This window comes from Podarcis gaigeae (genome assembly GCF_964106915.1).
Source record: "Podarcis gaigeae genome assembly, chromosome: 17".
Classification (NCBI taxonomy): Eukaryota; Metazoa; Chordata; class Lepidosauria; order Squamata; family Lacertidae; genus Podarcis; species Podarcis gaigeae.
Window position 1 is genome coordinate 35,223,827 of NC_139694.1, and position 17,489 is coordinate 35,241,315.

The window sequence follows — 17,489 nt, forward strand, 5'->3', positions numbered from 1 at the left end:
GCCATAAGCTGCTGGCTCACAGGAAAGAAGCTTGCTTGCATGCTAGTGCCAGATTCCTGCTTTCCTCCAATGGACATGGCAGCCCCTCCTTTCTCCTGTAATGAATCTAGGGTTTCCTTTCGCCATCTGGGCGGCTATGTTTACTCCCTACTTCCTCCCTGCCCCCCAACTTTTTGGTGAAGTTGTATTTTTGCTGAAACTCTGGGATGGAGGCAAAATGATGCTCCAAAGGTAAGCGGGTTTTTGGCAGCAGCCATCCCATGTCTGAATTTTCCTAGCCTTGAGACGCCTCCCTGGAACATTATCCCCCTTGGCCATCACGCACCTGCGATTTCTCCACAGAGGCCGTGTGCTTGTCACACATGGGGCTGATCTCCATGCCCCGCTCCCGCTCTTTGTCCCCCTGACGGAAGAACTCTTCCATGATCCGGTCTGTCCATTGCCGATAGAGCTCCAGTGGCTTTGTGGGGTTGCTCAAATCCGCACAGTGAACCATGTTCCGCAGGACCTGGTTGGGGTCAGGAAGCGTAAGGACAGTCAGAGAGAGGCAAGAATGCGGAAGCAGCTCCTTCCTGATTCTTAATAATAATAATAATAATAATAATAATAATAATTTTTTATTTATATCCCGCCCTCCCCAGCCGAAGCCGGGCTCAGAGCGGCTAACAAGTAACACAGCATTCTAAAATCAATTCATTCTAAAATCAATTCAAAATCAAATTAATGGCCACCATTGGGCTAGAGTTCTGTGAGGATTACCAAAGGAGGGGGTCAGACTGTGCCTTGGCCAAAGGCCAGGTGGAACAACTCTGTCTTGCAGGCCCTGCGGAAAGATGTCAAGTCCTGCAGGGCCCTAGTCTCTTGTGACAGAGCATTCCACCAGATCGGGGCCACAGTCGAAAAAGCCATGGCTCTGGTTGAGGCCAGCCTAATCTCCCTGTGGCCCAGGACCTCCAAGATGTTTTTGTCTGAAGACCATAAGGTCCTCCGTGGGTCCCGTACGTACGAGGGTCCTAGGCAGCTGAGCACAAACGCTTGGGAAGCAAAACTCTGAGTTGTGTGTCTGCATGTGTGCAGAGGGAGAAAAGACCTAGATGGAATCAGCCACCCTCTGCTCTCAGAGCCGAAGGAGTTTGGCAAGTGGGAAACCTAGGAAAAGGACTGTGCAAATGAAGCAAAGGCTCTGGCCGTCCGACCCATGTGGCGAATTTCCTGCACCACCACAGCAGTAAGGCCCTCTTGGTCTGCTACGTGGCGTGGGCAACACCAGCGCAGATGCCCAAAGGAGGGTCTGCAGGTTATTCGGTTGTCAGGAGACAAAAGGAGCCAATGGGCTTTCTAAGGTCTGGGGAGTGGGCAGTGAACGCCATCATTGTCGTCACTACTGCCAGGAAAATACAGGGAGCCTCCAGTCACCCGAAAGGAGGGGCTCCAGCCCCAGGGACACAATTATGCATGTTTGTATGCCCAGGCTGTTTTTTCCTGCAGGATCTTTAAGGCAGGTAAAAGGTAAAGGACCCCTGGCTGGTTAAGTCCAGTCAAAGGCGACTATGGGGTTGCGGCACATGTCTCGCTTTCAGGCCGAGGGAGCTGGCATTTGTTCACAGACAGTTTTCTGGGTCATGTGGCCAGCAGGACTAAACTGCTACTGGCACAACGGGACACCGTGACAGAAGCCAGAGCGCACGGAAACGCCCTTTATCTAACTGCTGCAGCGGCACCTATTTATCTACTTGTGCTGGCATGCTTTCTAACTTTAAGGAGCAGCAGCTGAACCACAGGACCTTTCCCCAGTCTTAAGTGTGCTTTTTAAATTCTTAATATTGTATATATTGTGTGTTTATATTTTCTTTTTTTGAAGGCTTCCTTGAAAGGCTGTGGTTAGGCAGCAGGCCAACAATTTAAATAAAACAATGTCATCCGTCCACACACCCCGCCCCAAACCCGCTCAGATGCTGGACTGGCTCCACAGCTTGAGCAATACATCTGAGAGCAAGCTGCTGCCAGGCGACCCTTGCAGCTGCTTCCCAGCTTCCTTGCTGCCACTTTATCTGAATGCCAGTTCTGGGACCAGCTGCACTTTGCCTCCCCAGCCTGCCACTGGGGTGGGGACTGACCTCCTTCCTGCTCATCCTGGGCAGGGCTGTGCCTCTGGACAAGAGGACCTGAGCATCCTTTCCCAATCTGTAGCATGCAGGACTTCATCCAGCCTTGCCCACCTGTATTCTGTCAGTGTAGTTGTCCAGCAGAAGCACCCCTGAGCTGGTCACTTTCTTGGTCTCCACCATCGTCTTGAGGTCGGCCAAGAGGCTCATATGTTTGGACATGTCGGTAGCCAGGACCTGCAGAAGTAGAAGCCATAATTTTTGATAATGGAAGGGGATCACTCTGCCTTTCGACTTTCATGGGCTCCATGCCTTTGTTCATGCTCCATCCTTCCTCTCAGGAAATTTAGATTCCTGTGCAGACAGACAGCAACCCAATGTAGTTTTCTTTCATCTGGCCCAGAGGTTTTCAACCTTTTTGTGTCCACGGCTCCCTTGACCAACTACACCCTTTCTGCGACACCCCTGTGGGGCTCAGGAGCCCAGTTATGTCACCCGTTGCCTGCAGAGCTGGCAGCCTCTCACCCTTTTTTGAACACCCTCCCTTGTGGCGGGTTCCCTCAGCCTCCTCTCCTCTCCCCTCTCCTTAGGAGTCCTCTGGGCAGCCACTGCTGCTGCCCCTGGTCTCTGAGCTGCGCCCCCTGCCCCAAAGAGAGGTGCCTCCTCACACTGCCCCACAGGGCAAGAGCTGAAGGACAGGCTGGCTGGACTCCCTCACCTGCTGGCTTGCTTACTCCGAGGCCACCTCAGCTCCTGGCAACCAGCACCCCCTGGCCAGCCCCAGAGGCACCATTCGCCTGGGGAGCTTGTAGCCAGGGCTGCTGCAACAAACAGCCATGCAAGCCTTTGGCAGGCAGAGACTCGAGAGGGCATCAGAGGAGAAATGGAAGGAAAGAGGGACGGAGGCCAGTGTTGCCCACAGCACCCCTGACCATCATTCAAGGCACCCCAGGGTGCCACAGCACACGGGTTGAAAACCACGGGCCTAGCCCCTCCACGAAGCCTAGTGACTGTGGGGCTGCCACTCTCTAGGGGGGCTTTCACAGTCCTCTCCTTAGTGCTCTTGAGGTTGTTCTACCATATCTGTTCTGAGGAGAGACAGGCTGAAGAAACGCCAGGGCTGTCAGCTGATGAAACCATTTTTAGATTACTTAATCAGGGACCTTTTAACTGATTATTTTAATCAACTAAATTTACATGAGTTTGAACATTATCATAATGCCAATGAGCTAATCTCTCGCCTCTCCCCACCTTCAGGATTTTCTCTGAAACAACAGAAACAACCTTAAAGCTCCTCCTAAACCAGGCTGGGGCTGCGGGGTTCTGCATATCCTGGCATTTGAGCAAATCTTGCAAAAAGTCTGCTTCGTCTGTCGTCACCCACCCAGAATAGATGGCAAGAAAGTGACTCGATGGGGTTGGACTCGATGGCCCTTGTGGTCTCTTCCAACTCTATGATTCTATGATTCTTGCAAGCCACGCATCTTAGTCCACTTGGCTCTGTCTCAAATATTATACAGAGCCAGTGTGCCTGTTTGGGGCTCATGGGAGATGGGACCAGGATGTTGGGCCTGCAGGCCATCAACACAGAAGTCAGCTGCCAAGGATGCCTGTGCTCTAGTTGCTCTGACAACACCATCCCTCCAACCCACAAACCGCTGACTGGCCCAGCCTTTTCCGACTGGGGTTGCCACGTATTCATCAGCAGGGTCCTACTATGAGTGGGCCCTGTTGCGCCCAGAGCAGTCTGCAGAGTGGTTGGCTGATTTAGAAAAAGCAAGGATGGATGAGGAGGGAAGGGGAACCCCCAGAGAGAGGGAACATCGTTCTGCCTGGCAAGCTGCAATGCTTGTGCTAATGGGACATGTGCCGTCATGCAACATGGAATTCCACCCACCCTATTTTTACTTCCAGGGAGCGGAGGCTGCCTGCTGGTTTTTCTGCCTCAGCCTTGGACGCTGCGTATCTGAACTTTGGGCGCTGGTGCCATTTGGGGATGTGCCTTAGGCAGCAATGCGCCTTGCGCTACCATGGTCAATATGTCAGAGTCACGGTATGCCACTGTTTCAAATCATACAGTCCTGCTTTTGGGGAACAGAGCAGAGGGGACCAACACAGAAGCCAGCGAGACGGGAGGCAGTTTCTGCATTAAGACAGAGGATCAGCCTTGCCACCCATTCCTCAAATCCCAGGTCACATTTCCCTGCTTGAGGTGCAACTACAATTTCCTCCTGTGTTGGTCTTTGCATACAACTGCTGCCATCACATGTGTACAATGGGCAGCAAAGGAAAGACAGGAGACAAATCAAAATTACTCTGCTCATTTGAAGGTCCACCAGTGTCAGGGAACTGCCATCGGAGCCAGAGGCGGAGGGAAGGCTCCAGAGGGATGCCGGAGAGGGTCCCAGTAGGGAGAGAGGCAGCCCATCTGCTGGGGAAGGAAATCAGCGTAGCACCAGTGGAGAAGGGGGGTAGAAGGGGGAATCGGCAAGGGGGCTCCAGGACTCCTCGCCGGAGACCAGCGGGGAGAGCACGGGTACTCCGCTGCCCACACCCTCCCTGCGCAGAAGACATCCGTGCAGGGAGAGTAGGAGGAGACTTGGCGTCAAAGAACTTCTTTGCTGGAAGAAGTTCAAGAAACGCCCACTGACGGATTCTGCCAGCGACTGAGACAGCCACGGGTGAGAGGCTGTGCAGACAGAAAGGGTTCACCCAGGTAAACTAGCCAGGAGTGGCGACAACTTACGCACGAGCAACCCCTAGAACTATTACAACCAGGTTGGTACTTCAGACAGAAAGCCTGACAGGGATTATGTTCCTTCCTTGTGCAGTGTCATTGTGAGAAATATAGCAGCAAGTTTCATACCTCTGCTTTTAAACAACTGAATTCCCCAAGGCAAAAAATGAGGAAGGGAACCTCAAACTGGGAGACCCAGCCCAGGATTGGAGTAGGGGGAATGCAGGCTTGTTCTTGGAAGCAGCCAATGGCTCTCCTTTCTGAGGCTCACCATGTCGATGACCATCTTCCGCAAAGTCTGTCGCTGCCTCTTGCTCAGGTTCTGGAAAATGTCGCAGTTCTCCTCCTGCAGCAGCTTGAACCCCACTGCCAGGTGATGGTTCTCCAGGACTGACTCGTCATTGTACATCAGCGCCAGCTCCGAATCTGCCAAGGAGGATCACGTTAGTCGGTGTCACGGAGAACAGGAACGTATATTTCATTTTAGTTGCTGACATCAGCATATGGCTTACAGGATAAAAAACAAATGAAATAAAAATGAAATCATCAAACAATCTGAAATTGCTCGGAGCAGCAGAAAGGAATCATGAAACAAAACGCAGCAACACTCTTCAAAACCAAGGTTTGTTGAATACATATAGTCTGGGAGGCATGTGGCTCTCTAGGGGTGAGGGGGGCGAGTTCCACAACCTAGGCACCACAGCTCTGTCTGGTGTCACTAACAACTGTACTGCCACCACGAACAAGGCCTCTGCTGACTAAATCAACAGGCAGCTGGATTTGTAAATTCAATCCCTGAGGTCCCAGAACACGTTACTTCTGGGTTTCTCTGCTCGCGCATGCGCTCAAAATGACATCACACACATGCGCGGAAGCTGTGAAACGCGACCCATGCAGTCGTGCATTACGTTTGCTTCAGGATGCGAATGGGGCTCCAGTACGGATCCCATTCGCATCCAGAGGTACCACTGTATATGCTATTTCAGAACAAAGAGGCCACTTAAGTCCTACAGAAGCAAAACATCTACAGAAGGAGGAAGAGCAGAACAACAACCCGCAAGAATATTCTGCCCTCGAATAACCCAAAGTACAGGAAGGCAGCACTTTTTAGATATGCACCTCCGTGTAATTTTACAGCAGCTCCTTGCCCCCTATCCACAATGGATTTGAAGAGCAACTTATTTTCTGATGTTTTGAAACTACTGTCAAGGACCTTGTGATGCTCCCAGGAGTCCCTCATAAGCACCTGTCCCCAGGAAGCCCTGCAGCTACTCTGCCAAGCCAAGACTTTCCTTAAAACACCTGCCGCCACCTGTTAAAGAAAACAGTAAGGCTTTCTCTTTATATCATTACACCAGTATTTATTTTTATGTTACAAAATTATAAACCGCTTCACAGGCTGAGGTTATCGAAGTAGCGCACAATGAGGTAAAGACCATTTCTACAAACTCTAAAAACAATAAAACCATTCCTAGAGATGTACAATTAATATTTCATAAATGATGGGGTCACTCTTCAGGAAAAGCCTTCTCAAACATGACAAAACAAAATTATCTACGCTAGACACGTGGAGTGAGATATATTTACCTGATAATCCATCCGGTCAGGAACACAGACAGTTAAACGTGAACATATATTTAATTAAAGAGCAAAACAATCAGAACAAATAGTCCTTCTATACTGAAGTCTTACAGGTCTAGTTTTCTGATCTAACACACTTGCCTATCTTTCCACAACAGCTATCTGAATTCCTTTAAATATATACTTTATTATCTCCCTCACCTCATTTCTTCCTCACAGCCACATTCTCCACCCAAACTGACATTCCCAGACACCCTTCTGGTGTAATCCATTTTAAGTCAACCCACTGTCCTGTTTCACTCCCCTGCTGACAGTCATTCCTCTACAAGCTCTTCTATCACAAACCCACCCCTAGCAACTTCTATTTGGGATAAGTAAGTCTTCTTCCTTCCTTCAGCTCAGGGATAGTAGATCTTGGGCCCTCTAGACCAGGCATCCCCAACCTGCGGCCCTCCAGATGTTTTGGCCTACAACACCCATGATCCCTAGCTAACAGGACCAGCGGTCAGGGATGATGGGAATTGTAGTCCAAAACATCTGGAGGGCTGAAGGTTGGGGATGCCTGCTCTAGACATTGCTGAACTAACAGTCCCAGCAAGCAAGGCCAACAGCCGGGGCTTGTGGGAGTTGTCATTCAGCAATATCTCAATGGTGGACCAAAGGTTCCTCACCCCTGATTTAGCTTGCCAGTGCTGAAAAGAGGCTCACAATGAAACCAACATTTATTTATTCCTATATGGCGTTTAGGGCAGGATTCACTTAACCAGCCCCATCCGTGGAAACCCCTGGAGAGGTACAGGGAGAGGAGAGCAGGGGTGGAAGGAAATAATGTCATCTGCCAAGCAGCAATGCTTGTAAAAGCAGAATGATTGGAAGAGTGTGGAACTCAACCCCCCCACAAAAAATTATCTGCTTAATAAAAAGTATCTACCTGGATTCCATTTAGCATTTTTACACTAATGAAGTTACATAATCCTCTTAAGTATGATAAAGATCTGCTTTTGTTCGGTATTAAGTTGTCTACTGCACCAGTCAAAGTCCCTGACAATTTGGGGAATGTCCGGAGCATGGACAAAAATTTGGGACAGTGGGATTATGATAGGCTTTTGGTGGCAAAATAAGGCAAGGCCCCAGTTTTATACCCATGACAATCCCTGTTTACTTCTTTCTGGTGGTGATCGCTATCAGGGGGTTCCACTTGCATGAGGCTAAGGAGGGAAGACAGTAAGTTCGAGCTGGAAATTTGTTTACTATCAGTATTGAAATTTGTTTACTATCAGTATTGAAAGAGATGAGCTAATTCCTCTTTAGAGTGTCACCCTCCCTGGCCCCATGGCTGTGATTGAGTGGGAGAAATTGCTTCAGTCCCCAGGGCATCTTCCATATCTGATTTGCCTGGCTAGCTTTTGGTAACCCTGACATCTTTCCCCCTTTGAATCCCTTCTAGTTTTCTATTATGTGTTTTGAGAAGGGTACACAATATGAAGGTCACCGGGAAATTCAGCTGGACTAATTCCCTCCCCTCCTGAGCAGGGCTGGGAAAGGAGGGCGAGTGGCAGCCTGGAGAAGAAGGGCAATGCTGAAAATTACCTTATACAGAACCAGGGCCACGAGTCCATCTCTCTCAGCACCATCCACACTGGCTGAGGCTTTCAGTGTTTCCGGTGAGAGCCTATCCCTGCCCTACCTGGGAATTCTGCGGATCGGGGCTATGGCCTTTCACAAGCGACTGCTCTCCCTCCCCCTCTGAAAGTTTAGCAGTGGGACTCCCAGAAGGAGGCCATGCATGTGTGTAAATTGTGCACACACAGAAGCATACCTGAGACGGCCTCACCTGTCCATCTTTGAGGGCTCTATGCCAGGTTCCCTCATTTCAGGAAGCAAGCGGTGGTGGTTGTTTTAAAACCATACAAAACGGACACTCGTGGCAAAGATCCATTTATCTAGCTGCAAAAGCCCATCAGAACAAACACACCTTCACTGCCATGTGATGCTCAGGATGTATTCCTGACCCCACAGAGCCAATTCCAGGGACTTTGTGCAGGACTTCCACTCATGGGGCTTCTTAGGTGCATCTCGAACACTTGTTGCCCTAATTCCATGAGGCAGCCCCTCTTTGGATCTGCCTTTACTCCCCCCTCCTGAAAATTTGCAAAATTTTCTTGGGTTTTGAGAAAGGGGCATTTGCGACATTTTAAATCTAGAATAAAAATCGGCACAGCACCTTGGGCAAGTTTGCAAGCACGTGTGCAGGTGTCAGGTCTGAACTGGGCCTCCCTGTTGGGAAGATGGGGTGCTGTTGCTTCTGCCAGCCTCACTTTCTCCCCCAATCTGTTTCTTGTTCTCTTGCAAAGCATCCGAGTCCCCTCCCATGCCTAATTTTACTTTGCCGGCACACGTCCTCTCAGGTTACCTAGACAACAGGGACACCCTCTCCCACCCGTTGTCTGATTCAAATGATTGGAGAAAATACTGTGCTTGTGGCAGCACAAAGTAAGGTGGAGGAGGAGCTGGCGACTCGAAGGAAAGCGCATGTTCGTGTATTAGCTGAGCGGAGACAGGCTGCATTATCCCACCATCTGGGCACAGTGAAGAGTGGAAACACTCTCAAGTGTCACATGCAGAGATCACAAGACGGTTACAGCCTGCATTGAGTAGCACACCCTACCCAAAGCACCGCTAGTTCCAGAGCTGACCTTAGCAAGGTGTGCCTGGATATGGCCCTATGGTATTCGTATGAACACCTTTGCACAAGAACGCAAGTTTGCAACTATTTCTCTGAGCGAGGTGAAAATAACTAAACCAGAAGCAGAGAGGGTTTGTGTGTCAAAACTGTCTGCTGCTGAATCCATATGGAGAAAAACAATGAAGCACGTGACAGAAAAACAGTACTTCTGTCAGGATTCAACCTCAATCTGTTAGCCACCATCCATCCTTCAACTACCTCCAGACACTCACACAGGACCTTCACTGACTTCACTGGTTCTGATTTGAAAGAGAGGTAGAGCTGGGTATCATCTGCATACATAAGTCTCTCTTTTCTTGCAACAACCCTATAGCAACCTTGTCAAAAGACAAGCAGTTCAGCCGGAGGCATGATAAGGCGACCTTACAAGGTGCAGGCAAAAGAGGCACATTCAAATCCTTTTCCTCCTCCATATATGGCACACATGCGTACCCCTCCTCCTCTCCCCGCCCACTCATGTCCCCCATGACACCCCTTTGCCCCCCCCCATCTCCCTGTGCTACTCACTGGTATTGATCAAGAACTGGTTGGAGACACCAGGGTGGTCCACATCATGGATGGCAGCAGCAAATATTGCAGCCAGGATCTCAAGGTCAGTGAAGACAGCCTGCAAAGGACAGAGGGAGAAGCTGCTACAGGTATGGTGTTTCTGTCCTACTTTGCTAACAAGGAGAGATGAATCGTTATGAAAGGGGCCCACTGCTAGCAGAGAGCGAGGCTAGATCCCAGAACCCAAAGATTTGTGTGTTGCCGCCATGTGAGGTAACCCACTGAAGCTTACAGGCCAGAGCATTTCCTGGGCAGTAGTAAGAACATATCAGGCCTCCATTGCACATGCAACTCTAATGGGATGCCTACCTCCTCTCCCCATTCTACCTGGGGAAAAGACCCTGGCATCCAAAAATTCCTCATATCCCAGGCTGGCCCGCCATTGCGGTAGACTGGTACAGAGCAGAGGTAGCTAACCTTTGGTGATACAAATCTTGCTGAACTACAAATCCCATCAACCCTGACTATCGACAGTGCCGACTGGGGCTGATGGGAGATGGGATCCAACAACATCTGGAAAGCCATAGAGGTTTTAACTCATGGGTTAAATCATGCTTTCGGATGTAAAAACAGAAATAACAACAACAATATCAATATCAATGGGGCTAATTTTTCTAGCCTCTCAAAAGGAAGCATTGCCTATTGCTTATTATCATCCTTACCATTTCTATTTCTATGGTGTTTTGCAACACACATGAGGTTGTAAGAATTGCCTGGCTAGATCAGAGCAGAGGTCCATCTGGGAAGCCCATAACAGGGACATGATTGGGAGAGTGCACCACCCCCTGTTACAGCCCCCCCAGCACCAGGAATCAGTGGTGCACTATACTGACTCTTCTGGGTGTTTAAACACTGTGCCCTCCGTAATGTTCCACAGCGACAAGAATTAGGCAGGCAGCAGGCTTGCAAACATACTGTAATCTCTTGCATTTGCAAATAGTCTTGCAATACTTATTGGAGCTCTGTGGCCAATAATGTGTCTTGTCTGCTCCAAATCAATATGCGAATGTCTGCTGCCCTCCTTCCATCTGCAGCTCCTGGCCATGTGCAAGTTTCCTCTCTGCTTCCTTTCTGCCCTAGTTTTCCTTTCCGATTCCTGGCTCTTGCCTTCTCCTCTCCCTCTCATTCTGCTGCAGCTTGCTTCTCCCACACCCCCAGACTTAGGCCCCCTACTTCATTTTATCCATCCTCTCCTAGGATCTTCTGCCAGTATCTAAAATCAGAGCAGTTCAGCCAATGGCAGCCAGAGCCACTCCAGGCCACAGACATCCACCCTGAGGCTGGCAGGAGTGGAGCCAATCAGCCAGTGGATTCACCACTTAATACACCGGAATCCAGATGTTTTGAATCCTCCTAGCCCTGTGAAACATTAGGCTGGGAAATAGTGACTTGTGAAATGCTTGTAACTGGCTTTAAAGGGTATTTGGGCCTAAGCACAGATTCCTCAAAGGCCAGGTCTGCCGAGTCCAAGTGGAGCACTACAGCCCCTGTGCTTATGACACAAAGAGAATCATTGGCTACAGGCACCCAGTGAGCAATCTCCCCCACCCCCAAATAGGCAGGCAGGTGGACTGCCCAACCACCGCACAAACACACTCACACAATTCACCGGCTACGGAAGACAAACCCTTACATCTAAGGCAGGTGTAGACAGAAGAACATGAGTGGACTGTGTGACGTCAGCAGCATGGAGGCTGTTGTGATAAGCCACGTCGGCGTGATAGTGGTCTTCTAGTGTCATGATGTAAGTGACTAATGTGTCCACGGGGATCTTGAAAGTTTTCAGCAAGTCTCTTTCCTGGGTGGGGTGGAATAAGAGGAGTGAAGCGTTTGCTTGGAATGTCTGGCATCAGTCCCCACCTAAAAAAGGTTGCTCAAATGGGTGCCGTTATCTTTCTCTTTCCCGTAGTGGAAAAGATAAAAGTGAGGGACAGAAACTTGTGGAACCTTGAGCAGCCATTACAATACACCAAGAGAGGATGAGCGAAAGGCTTCTGCCCACACCCCGAGCCAGAGCTCTCTCTTCTGTCTGCCAGAGCCCCTTCCCAGACATCACCATTCAACGTAGATTAAAGAATATTAAGTACTCTGCAGAAAGGAAGAAAAAGGAGAAAAGGGGCCTTCCCTCTGACTGACAATCTCATGGGAACATTAATCAGACATAGATCTGCCTTTTCTCATCTTAGACAGTCTATTCGATCCAGTCCCACGGGGGCGGGGGGGGGGCTAGCCTAGGACCCATTGGATCACAAGTTGGCACTGCTACCATCAAGTTGTGGCAACGGGCTCCAATCCTGGCCTCTTTTCTGTGCCAGTTGCCCGCTTCTGCCCTGGCCAGAGCAAGCGGTTGGGCTGGGGATCAAGCCCCACTGCTGCTGGCCAGATGTAGGATTGTAGGCTAGCGATCTTATTTATTGTGGCAAAAGCATTTGTGGGATGGAGCCACTCTGTCAACGCAACGGACCCAGGTAGGTTCAAGTCCATAGAAGTTTATAGTAAATATATTCACTAATGTTTGATGGCGCCACCAGGAGACCAACCTGCAACTCAGCCAGATCTCTCCTTAAATGTCCCCTCTGAGGACAGGGAGAAGACTTGAAAGTGTCATCCACCAGGAGACAAAACAATTTGACTCAGAAAACAGCCAAGTCTCAAACAAGCTGCAAAAAAGGCACCTCTTACACTAAAAGTGCTCAGGGAGATGAAATCATTAAACGAAAGAACTCTCCCGAAATTGACACACACCCTGCAAAAAGTGCTCACCCCTTCAATTTTTGTGGAATCCTCCTTGTTTTTTTGACTTGCTTCTTATATACAACTCCATATGTATTGAAGTGATACAGAATAATGAATCCAAAACTGACCTAGAAGGCACCTCTCAAGCTTCAGCTCCATATAGAAGTCTTTGTATATCGAGGCAATATTGCAGCCCAAGCTAGTAGGAGGGTGTGAGCATGTGAAGAGGACACAGCAGTGTGAGCACACGTACCTGGAATATTGTATACATGATGCAGCTGAGCGACCGATTGTTGGTGTACTCGGCGACCCGGAAGATGTTAAGGCCCCACTTGTTTAGGTGTTCCAGTTCCTGTAAGAGCGTAGTGGGGGGAAAGTTAGTACTCTTTTGCCACAATGGGTTTCAAGGGGGAAGGAGGTCACCAGAGCAGAGATGTGGAACAAGTGAAGAGAGCAAACTCCACGGTGTGTTCTCCCTGGCAGTCCAGCTGGAGCCTGAGCCGCCATTCCACACTGGGGACATCACCAAAGGCAAGACTGAAAAACCATGTCACCAAGGAGACTAGGAACATTGCCCTTGCAACTGCTCCAGAACACCCAACAAGGCTTCAATCTAAGAGGCCATTTAGGGGCCTGGAAGCCAGGCAGAGTTTACATCAGTCCTGCCCAACCTGGTGCCCTCCAGGCATTGCTTAACTGCAACACCCATTCATCCCAGACCACCGGCCAGGATGGCTGGGGCTCCAAAACATCTGGAGCTCACTAGAGTGGGAAGCCTGGTTTAGCTCATCTGTTTTGAGTACAGTCACCAGTAACACTAAAATTTAGAGACACAGAAGTGGCAAGCTTTTGCCAATAAGTTGTTGTTGTTTTTTAATTACCGCATGCAGCTGGCTTAGAAATCAAATCTGTGAGCAGCTGAGCTTCTTCTAAAGCTTCGTAGCTCACGAGAATTTAAAAACGGAACCAAAAATTCATAGGTCCACCATGATCCTTTCTTCTCATTCTGTCAGTTTGAAGACAGCTCCTTAGTACTCCATGATTACGTATGCTGTGATTAAATTATGCAAACTACTTAAACAGAAATTTTCTGCTAAGGCAGTGGTTTGCAAATCCCTCCCTGCTGTGTGAACCACCTGAACGTTGCTGAGGGCCTTAGCTGACCCATTGATACTTTTTCTGCCTGTTGCAGTAATTGCAATGCACTTGAGCTAGATGCCGAATGATTTTAAGTTCCATTTTAATCACTTCTTTTATTGCTTACATTGTACTTTATCGTATGAAAATCTGAATCCCATAAAATTCATATTGTAATACAATAAAATACAAAATAAAATAAAATAAAAGAAGTAATAAAAATATAATTTTAAATCAAGATGAATATTTAGTGCAGGCATGCTGCAGACCACTTGGATGAAGCTCACGGACCAGAGTCTGAGAACCACCTGCACCAAGAGAAACATTTCCTCTTTTCACATTTCAGTAAATATTCCCTGCTGCTATAAAAGGACATTATTGGACCACTTCCTTCGGCCAACAGCACTGTATTTGTTAAGGGTGTTGTAGAGCTGCACACTCTGGAGCTTGACTTTTAAAGATGCCAAATCCAACTTTTTGTCTTGGTTACTCATAGGGTGTGGCTACTGGTTTAACACCACCCTTCCAAAAAGCGAACACTTTCTTGCAAATATAGCAGATGCGCTGAGTTGTCCCCAAGAATGGTGTGTGTGTGACGTGGCCAGGCCGATTTGTCCGCCAGCCAGCCAGCCAGCCAGCCAGCCACCCACCCACCTACCAGCCACCTTACGTTCATGAAAGTGACACACCAGGGTGAAGACACTTCGCCCTGGTGTGTCCTTTTGAGGATCGCTGTGGAATTTGGGGGGCAGCCCCCTCCTTGAAAATATTGGCAGACCTCACCGCCCCCTGATGGTGCCCCTGAAATATAGGCATGGTAATTTCAGAAACAGTGGCTTCTGTTGCCTTTGCCGTATTGAGATAGCACTAAGAGTATTTTGATACCATGGGGTAGATTGTAATTTGTACAACCCTGTTTTAATTTTTTAAGTGCATAAAGAGTTTTCTGTGGTGCTCTCCATATTTTGTGAGACTGCAACTCCTATCATCCCTGATCTTTGGCTATGCTGGCTTCTGCAGCAGCTGGGAGTCCAACCACACTGCCTATCCCTTTGAAGGTTTATGACTACACATATATTTGTACTTACTGCTTCTGACTGTACTGTTATGGCCTCCAGCCAAGACAAAATAATAAAGTTGAATTGGTCCATGAGACGTGCCTAAGCACTGGGTGGACACTGCCACACAATGAGGTGGCCATCCTAGTGTAAGTTAAGGACATATTTGGTGGAACTGTCCTAAGATTGTGAATTCCTGGCAAGAGGTATCGACTGAGTCTGGAGATGACATTCCCAGCTTCCAAGCGCTGAGGCTGCCTGCTTCCGCCTTGTGCTCTTTCCTCGTGCTGCAGCTTCAGCAGGTCAACCCAGGTCATTTTAAACCCTGTTACTCATTACATCAAAAACAGACCACACCTCCCAGTTTTGGATGTAGCAGGCAACTGCAGCTGAAGAGACCGAGATTGAAAGAAGGAAACCAGCACATGAATGGGAAGCGGCGAGTGAAATGCTTGTAACTGGCTTTATGAATTATGGCTGATTAAGCCAAGAATGTTACTTCCAAGCAAGTCCTTTACATCATTTATAAAGGTAAAGAGCTGCGTCGTCTTGGGCTGATGAAATAGAAAGCAAGTCCCAACTGACATCAACTGGCTAGGAATGTGCACACTCAGTGGTGGTAAACCTCTCTGGTCAAGTGTGCCAGAAGTCAAGCCCAAAGTATGAGGAAATACGAGGCCTCGATAGAAAGTGCTGCACATGCAGATCTGCGTGCTTTGATGACCCTGTCCTTTTTGCCTCTAGCCCAGGGATCGACAAGGTTTACCTCGCCTGGGCCGGTTCACTCCAGCGGAGATCCCTCTGTGGGCCGGATTGCACGTGCGCCCATGATTTCTGGCATCTGTGATTTCCAGCGTCTGCATCTCCGCAGACGTGATTTCCGGCGCCATGGAAGCAAGTCCCCGCACTGCGCCGCTTTAGCGCCACGCACGGGGACTCGCCTAGCGGGCAGCTCGGTTTGGGGGCGGTTTGGGGGCCAGTTAAACAACCCACTTGGGCTGCTTGTGGCCCATGGGCCTTAGTTTGCTGACCTCTGCTCTAGCCCATTGAGCCTGGGAGTAAGATGCAGGACAGTGCTAGAGAGGCAAGGAAGAATACAGGCCTGACTCTGCATTACCCACTCTTGTCCAGGCATATTGCAACCACTCACTTCCTGCACCTGTTCTGCCATGACCATCTATTGTCTAGTTGCTAAGCTGGGCAGTAGATTATCAAGGGGGGTAGTTGGAATGTCACGTCCATTAACAAATTAATTACGTACAGTAGGCATGCAGGTGATGGAGCAATATTGGCTCAAAGACAAAGCAATTAGTTTTATTCTGGGTCAATGGAGAGAGCTGCCATGTCTTCTCTATACTACAAAAGGCAAGAAAGTACTGTTGCCATATGCCTGGAATTTCCCAAACATATCTGGCATACTGCAGCCGGTAGCAGTGCCTGGGTGGAAATCACTAAAAATGTCCGGGAAAATGTGGACATATGGCAACCCATGTTGGCAGTGTTGTTTTTGGCGATTTCCCTTAAAAACAGTTCAAAAACTTCTTCTTTGCTAATTTGCCAAAAGACGCTCAACAACTTTGCCAAAAACGAAGCTCTGGATTTTCACGGTTTGAAACATGGCAGCCCTAGTACTGTTGGTTCTGGAACCAGAACAGAGCAAAACTGGATTCTGCCTTCCCAGAAGTCCTGCCAGATACCCTTAACTGTAAACTGTGACCCAGAATCCCCTTCAAAGCTAGATATACCCTTTGACTTTCCACACCAGCCGATGCCCATAATATGGGTGCCAGCTTCCTACCGCCGCAAATCTCACCTTATTGAGCGGCTCTTCCTGGTCAGTTTTGACCCCAAAGCGGGGAATACTGGAATTGGTCAGGCTGGAACTGTGCATGAGTTTCTTGACTCCGCTGATCTGGCACATGGGTTGCTGCTTCTTCTTCTTCTCCCGCTCTTTCTGTGTTGGGGATGGAATCTCCACATCGTTCTGCTTGTCTGAGGATGAAAAAAGACTGCATCTGAGAGAAAGAAAGAGGACAAGGGCGAAAGACTGAAGGTGCCACTGTTTGACCTGCGCAAGAATCTCTCTGGGCAAATGTGCACCAAGGGGTTACATGACCGTTGGGCAGTTCCGCTCCATCTCTCCAAAACAACAACAATGCCTACATCAGGCAGCGCTTCATTGCTAGCTCACATATTCCAGCCTGAGCTCCTGGCCAATAGTCCCATTCTTCTAGTAGTCAGTGCCCTGCACAGGATAGTTCAAGAAAGGATGGGTGGTCTATGGATGCTGGGTTAAAGATTGTACATGGGCAATAATTTCTCAAGGGACTTGGGAGGTGGTATTGTAGAGCCTTCAGTTACAGAATCATAGAATTGCAGAGTTGGAAGGGACCCTGGAAATCATCTATTCTAGTCCAACTGTTTGCAGTGCAGGATTCTCAAATGAAGTGTCCATGACAGATACTTAAAAACCTCCATGGAAGGAGAGTCCATCATCTTCCGAGGGAGATCCTTCCACTGCTGAACAGCTCTTACTGTCAGAAAGATCTTCCTGAGTTTTAATTGGAATTTCCTTTCTTGTACCTTGAAGCCATTGTGGTGGCTTCAAGCAGTTAGTCCTGCTCCACTGTGGTCATACCAATTTAGCAGGTTTTTTCAGGGCTTTGAGTTGTGCTCAGGAAAAGCATAAACAACTCCTGAGAAGTGTAACCAGTGGTGCTGCAATAAAAGTGTGCATGCTTTGGTCTGATTGTTGAAGGTACCTACTGCATAGTATCAATGTCGGAAGCAGCATGGAAACTATTTTTATGAGAGTGCTTCTGCCATTATGAATAGTAAAA

At 48.7% G+C, this 17,489-nt stretch overlaps 1 protein-coding gene across 7 annotated transcripts in view; it reads right to left on the reverse strand.

The window, feature by feature from the left end:
- PDE4A (phosphodiesterase 4A) overlaps positions 1-17,489 on the reverse strand; it is a 397,337-nt gene that overhangs the window by 6,997 nt on the left and 372,851 nt on the right. For all 7 annotated transcript variants that reach the window (XM_083718847.1, XM_083718845.1, XM_083718846.1 and 4 more), the window contains 7 exons: positions 16,463-16,641; positions 12,708-12,806; positions 11,352-11,516; positions 9,677-9,776; positions 5,114-5,268; positions 2,220-2,342; positions 326-508 (listed from right to left, as the gene is read on the reverse strand). In XM_083718847.1, the coding sequence (XP_083574973.1) occupies positions 326-508; positions 2,220-2,342; positions 5,114-5,268; positions 9,677-9,776; positions 11,352-11,516; positions 12,708-12,806; positions 16,463-16,641 (1,004 nt within the window). The remainder of the gene's footprint in view (positions 1-325; positions 509-2,219; positions 2,343-5,113; positions 5,269-9,676; positions 9,777-11,351; positions 11,517-12,707; positions 12,807-16,462; positions 16,642-17,489) is intronic.